This window comes from Gekko japonicus, unplaced genomic scaffold (assembly GCF_001447785.1).
Source record: "Gekko japonicus isolate JY-2015 unplaced genomic scaffold, Gekko_japonicus_V1.1 scaffold16, whole genome shotgun sequence".
Taxonomy (NCBI): Eukaryota; Metazoa; Chordata; class Lepidosauria; order Squamata; family Gekkonidae; genus Gekko; species Gekko japonicus.
The window spans coordinates 125,992-131,991 of NW_015169777.1; the positions used below are offsets into that span (position 1 = coordinate 125,992).

A 6,000-nucleotide genomic window follows, 5' to 3' on the forward strand; every position below is an offset into this window, starting at 1 on the left:
CTTAGCATTTTGGAGGTTGCTTGATTGAGAACCCACTCTGTTTTTAGGATGTTATTAGGGAGCTGATATCGGATTCCTTTGCTAACCGTGTCAGGGCGCAAATCGACGAGAGAGGGGACCATGCTGCCACCCATTACAACCTCACCCAGGCGGGAACAGTGGGTTTTGGCACCTCTCATGTTTCTGTCCTTGCTGAAGATGGCAGCGCCGTTTCAGTCACCAGCACCATCAACCACCCGTAAGTGGGGAGCAGCTAAGTGCTAGACAAGACAAGATGCTGGAGATTCCTAGTCAAGTTTTCTGTCTCTTCAGATTTCTTTTAACTGCAGCCGTGGAGTTGGGGGCAGGGAGCAAGACAGATGGGGCTGTTGTGCTAGGAAGGGAGGGTGTTTGCCTTCTCCCTTCATACCATTTTGCTGAGGTAGCCCTCCTCTCAGTTCCTGTGTGACTCAATTTCCCTTACTAGGGCAAGTATCAGCTTCTAGGAGGGAAATTTACATCAAGGTAAGTGGTGCTGGAGGGACAAGGTTACCCTCTCCCTCCCTGAGTGCTAGTGCCTCAGTCCCCACCCCCCACCCCACACACATATTGGCTGCTTATCAAATGATATTTTCAAGAGTTGAGAGATCTGGCCAAGAATCTCCAACCTCTCTGCTCGCTTGCTTCTGTGACACGATAGCATAAACGAAGATTATGAAAACAGCTTTACATAGATTGTTACACAAGGCAAAAAGGGTTCAGACTGTTCCGTTGTGGCAGTGGCCTGTTTCTGACAAAAAGCCTTCCAGGGAGCTGACCCCATCCAGGGTACCTTGGCAACTGCCATCTCGCTGACTGAGGGTTCTGGCCTGTGGCTGTCTAGCACTTACAAAGCATTGACACCTGTCCCTGTTCAGCTCTGAATTCATGGCTCTGTGGATGTTAGCAACAAAGCAGCCTGCAGAGGGAAAGGCGTGGGAAGTGGGGTAGAGTTGCAGAATGGGCAGCCTGGACCACTGTTCCCTCTAGGCTGAGTTAGTGTGAGCTAGCTCACAGTTTTTTAGCCTCCGGCTCACACGTTTTTGCCTTAGCTCAGGAAGGAGGGCTCCAGAGCAAACTAATGTATGCAGTCGCCAAATCTCTCGCTCACAACTTTAATGCCAGTAGCTCACAAAGGAGAATTTTTGCTCACAAGACTCCACAGCTTAGAGGGAACATTGGCCTGGACAGTGCTGAGAGAAAGAGTCAAGTTGTGGAGTTAAAGTAAGCATAGATAACGTCCCCATCTTGACCAAGCCTCACAATTCCTGAGTCTTCTTGGGTCTTCCAGAGCATGTCAGGTTGACAAGACTGGGGCAGAGAGGACTTTGTTAAATGCAGTTAGGCCCTGTTGAGAAAGAGAACTTTGAATAGACAAATGGCAGAGAGAGAGAGAGAGAGAGAGAGAGGATTAAGATGCCCCTTTTCCTCCCCCCTTGGCCTCTGCTTTCAATCTGAGGACCACACGGCTGCTTTTCACTTTAAAAAAAATATTGGGAAGAAGAACCATGGGACTGCCTATCTGATGCCCCCACTTTAAAAGCCCACTTGTTTGAATGTTAGCGTGCTCTTTGCCTCTCTTTCAATGGAGTTTGATCAATGCTGGTGTACGGTGTTGGTGATCCTGTTAGTTATCCAGTTGATGTTTTGTTGTAGTAGAACAGTGCCTCCTGCTGATGCCCTTGGATCTGTGCTTATTCTCTCTCTCACACACACACATACTTAGGTTTGGCTCAATGGTGTATTCTCAGAGCACCGGGATCCTTTTAAACAATGAGCTTGCTGACTTCTGCATGAAGCGGTTGAACAAAGAGATCTCTCCAGGTGAGCTCCATCTCCTTTTCTCTCAAGGAATTCCCACTCTGAGGGGATGATCAGCCATCCTTGTGGATCTGAACTTCTACGTTAGAACACTAAACACTCTGGGAATCTTCTTCTTCTGATTTACTAGTCTGGGGCAGCATGCTGCACAAATGGGAATCATTTTGCAGTCTTTCTCACCAAGGAGAAGGGCTCCAAACATACTTTTAAAGATTGGCAGATGGCAAAAAGGGAACAGTTCTTAGTGGAGGAATATATTTCCTCTGTGCCTTCTGTTCCTTATCTAAGCACCCTGCCAGTCTCCAGGATTTCACAGACAAAATGTTATGGACAGTGCACTGCTCTTCCTTTAAAAAAAAAATTGATGCCAGATGCCTGTATGATCAGGCAAGTATATAACGCCATCACTGCCTCCTTTTGCAGGAGAGATGCCACCCTCTTCCATGTCACCAGCCATCCTCATTTCCAGCAACGGGCAGTCCAAGCTGGTGATTGGCGGCTCTGGTGGGACCCTCATCACGCCTGCTGTAGCCCTGGTGAGCGTGTCTCTTGTCTTCCACCCCTTGGAGTCTGCAGTTGGGAAAATTTCCCTATTAACTGCTCTGCACCAAACCATTTTTGACTTAAAGATGTAGCCCACCTTTCCAGTAATATTCCTTAATGATGGGTCCATATATGATGACAGCATTTTTTAAAAAAAATCACACTATATAAAAACTATATCAAGTTCTCCTTCAATAGACACCATTTTCACTAGTATTTAAACATCTGCAGGCCTTTTGTAAGGTCAGAGGGGATCACAGGTGTGTTCCATGAGCAGGACACAGCACTCCTCCCCACAAGCCTTTGGCTGCCACATAACTTGTTCATGGCCAGGAACAGGAAACAGGACCTTTGTCCAACCTGCAAGCGACGTCTCCAGGTAGCTGTCACTTTTCCATCACCACCACCAGGCAGAAAAGGGTTTGTCCAGTAAGAGAACCAAGGGCTTCTTGGCTGCCTTGCTGTTACTGCTGCCTTCAGGTGATCCTCCCCATTCCATCCCCCATCCACAAAGAATGCATGGAATCAAGATCCTTGTTTCCAGCTGTCTCCAGGAAACCTGCATGTAAAACATGAAGGAAAATAGCCCTTCCGGTTTGTTTATCTCCCAGCCACCAGCATCTGGTACTCAGAGATACTCCAGTTCTGACTGTAGGGGTTCCATTCAGCTGTTGTGACTGCTGACGGATGGGCCTCCCTCACAAAATGCCTCTAACAGCTAGGCTCGTTCAATTGCAGGTGATTGCAAACAAGCTGTGGTTCGGGTATGAGCTGGATGTCGCCATCCAGGCTTCCATTCTCTATGCTAACACGAGCAACTCAATCAAGGTTGAGCCGCACTTCGATAAGGTGAGACATTTGACCCACTTGCAGTGCTTGTCTGGAACTGTAGTGCAGTACTGGGATGGGGGGGACACTTGGAAGAGCAACACTGACATCATTTCTTGGAGGGAAGTAGACATTCTGGGCTTAATTCCCTTCCCCCTCCCCCTTCTCCTTCCCAAACCAGAGTTTTGCCAGCAGTTCTTTCCTTGGCTCCATTCTGCTGCTTCCTCAACTTAGCAGCCCAGTTTCCAGCATGCTGGCCAGTGAGCAGGAGGCCATTTCCACAGTGCACTCCAGACGTGCTTTGGCCTCCATGTAGGCGTTGACTCTCAAGCAGTTGAAGGCACACAGCCTCCGAAGAATCAAAGTAAGGTTTAGCCCTCCCCCTTGAAGGCCCACAAAATTGCAAGATGAAGGAGAGGGAGCTGATAGTTTTGTTGCTTTCCTAACTCCCCCCCCCACACACACACACACACTTCTGTATTCAAAAGTTAGTCCTTATATGCTGCTATACTCTGGGGTGACTATGAAACAGAGCCTCAAGTGGGGTAGTGAAGGACAGGCTCAGTCCCATGGCTCCTGGGATTAGGGGGCATGTTTGGTCCTATCCATAATAGTGATTCCAAGGGCACCAGGGGTGTAAACTATTCAAGCCCCCCTCGGGATTTCCTGGAGGGGGTATTGCCCCCTTTGGGATTTCCCAGCAGGGCACCCACAAACACACTCTCAGGTAGTGTGCTGAGTATCCAGTATGTGAGTGGCATAGTTGTTAAGAGTATTGGTCTAAGACTGGGGAGACCAGAGTTCAAACCCTCACCTAGCCACGAAGCACACCATGTGACCTTGAGCCAGTCGCACACTCAGCTAAGTGGTGAGGAAAAGAGAGAGGGGAAGGAAGTATTTCCTTTCATACACAAAAATGAAATGTTTACTCAAATTGTCTCAGTGAAGTTCATGACACCTTTCCTCTCCTCTTACAGAGTCCCCTTTCTTTGACTGAGATTCAGAATATTGCGAGGGGGGGAATTTAAACCACATGATTAATTGTAGATGGCATATATTTTTAAAAAATATAAATAATTTCATATTGAAATAATTTACTATAGATAACTGTGGGCCAGGACCAGGTCCAGCCCTGTGCCCTCACCCCCAGAAATTCAGAAGCCTACACCCCTGAAGGGCACCCCCTATAAAAGTGCCTAGCTGCCATTCTTTTCTCTGAAGAACATTAAAGCACTGCAGTGTTGTTGTGAGAACAAAACCTACCTTCTTTTCTGCCCCGCTTCCAACAGTGGGGGGCCCTCTCTGACAGGCTCCCACACAGACCCTGGCCTTTGGGGTCTTTGCAGTAAACAAGCTCTCTCTCCAAACATACATCCTTCACAGTAACTAGTCCTACAAATAAAGCAGAAATTGAGTATTGAGTATCCTTTGGTGGTTTCCCCACTGTGCAACTCAGTGCTGGAATAAATTTAAATTCAGTAAACTAAAACCTTTGAAATAAAATAAGTCCCAACAAAATGGCACATTAGATGGCTCTTGTAAGGGACAGGGTGAGCATGATGAAGGGACAACTGTGATGTGAGGATCCGAGCACTGGATTAGAACCAGAGAGGTCTGGGTTCAGATCCTTGCTTGCCCTGAAAACTAGTGGGCGACCTTAGGCCGTTCCTTTTCTCTCAGCCTAGCCCACCTCAAAGGATTATTATGATGATAAAATGGAGGAGGCGATAACCACGTATGCCACTCTGAGCTCCCGAGGAGGATGGGATAAAAATGCATAGAAAAAAATGCTTCTGTGCTCTCACACAACTCCCGTTCACTTTAGCGCAGGGGTCTACTTAGCTACATGTGCCTGGTGTCTCATGTTTTCCTGACCCTGTTTCTGTTGTGAAGGGTGCCCCAAATCCACCTCCTATGATGACTCCCTTCTTGCCTGATGTCAAGGGTGATTGTGTGACAATTGTTCCCAAAATAGCTGCATCTGAATCCATACCCCTGGCTGGAACAGGTCTAACTGGCCTTCTGCTTCTTCTCTTACAGGACGTCCTAAAGACACTGCAAGAAAAGGGACACCAAATCGTTGTTGACAGGAGGACACTAAATGTGGTGCAAGGAATTTCCAAGGAGGGCCCCTGCACTTTTGCTTACTCTGACCTGAGGAAGCAAGGGGAAGCATCAGGCTATTAGCCCTGCCAGGGCAAAGGGACTGTGGAGAAACTGGACTTTTTACTATGTATTCAGGGAGAAGCTGCAGCTTTGACAACTGTGTCCAGCACAGAGTCAAACGGACATCCTAGCAGGGAGCCCTGCTTTTTTACACCTTTTTTTCAGCAAGCTGAAACAATGAAAAAACTTATTATAGGCACAGAGATATATATTTTGGTGGACAAGGGCAGCTGTTTAGATACAATGGACAGAGCCGCATGTAAACCTTCTGCCACACTTCTCTGTTGGGAGGAGAGAGAACAACAGCTGGATTCTTTTCCCTTTCTTGCACACTTTGGATGTTCTCCTCTGCCAGTGTAGGGGGACTGCGTAAATGTAGCTTTTACTGCAATATTGCAAGGGGGGGGAGCAAGTTCTGAGCCAATTAATTTGTTTTGCTGACTGAATGTTCCTATGCCAAATGGAGGGCAGACCCTTATGTAGGACTTGCTGCCATGCACTTCAGAAGGGGAGGGTGCAGTACTAACCAAGCTGAGCCATACCTTACTCTGCACCTCAGCATTGCTAGTAGTCCGGTCACAGTCCTAAAGGTGTTTTTTCAGTGTTGTAGAGGCTCCTTCCAGT

At 47.6% G+C, this 6,000-nt stretch overlaps 1 protein-coding gene across 1 annotated transcript in view; it reads left to right on the forward strand.

The window, feature by feature from the left end:
* The window catches only part of GGT5 (gamma-glutamyltransferase 5), a 38,748-nt gene extending 32,772 nt beyond the window's left edge, over positions 1 to 5,976 (forward strand). Inside the window, exons 8-12 of the mRNA XM_015416709.1 lie at positions 48 to 238; positions 1,745 to 1,842; positions 2,263 to 2,375; positions 3,121 to 3,231; positions 5,251 to 5,976. Of these exons, the coding sequence (XP_015272195.1) occupies positions 48 to 238; positions 1,745 to 1,842; positions 2,263 to 2,375; positions 3,121 to 3,231; positions 5,251 to 5,397 (660 nt within the window). The 3' untranslated portion in view covers positions 5,398 to 5,976. The remainder of the gene's footprint in view (positions 1 to 47; positions 239 to 1,744; positions 1,843 to 2,262; positions 2,376 to 3,120; positions 3,232 to 5,250) is intronic.
* Positions 5,977 to 6,000: the final 24 nt, after the last annotated feature.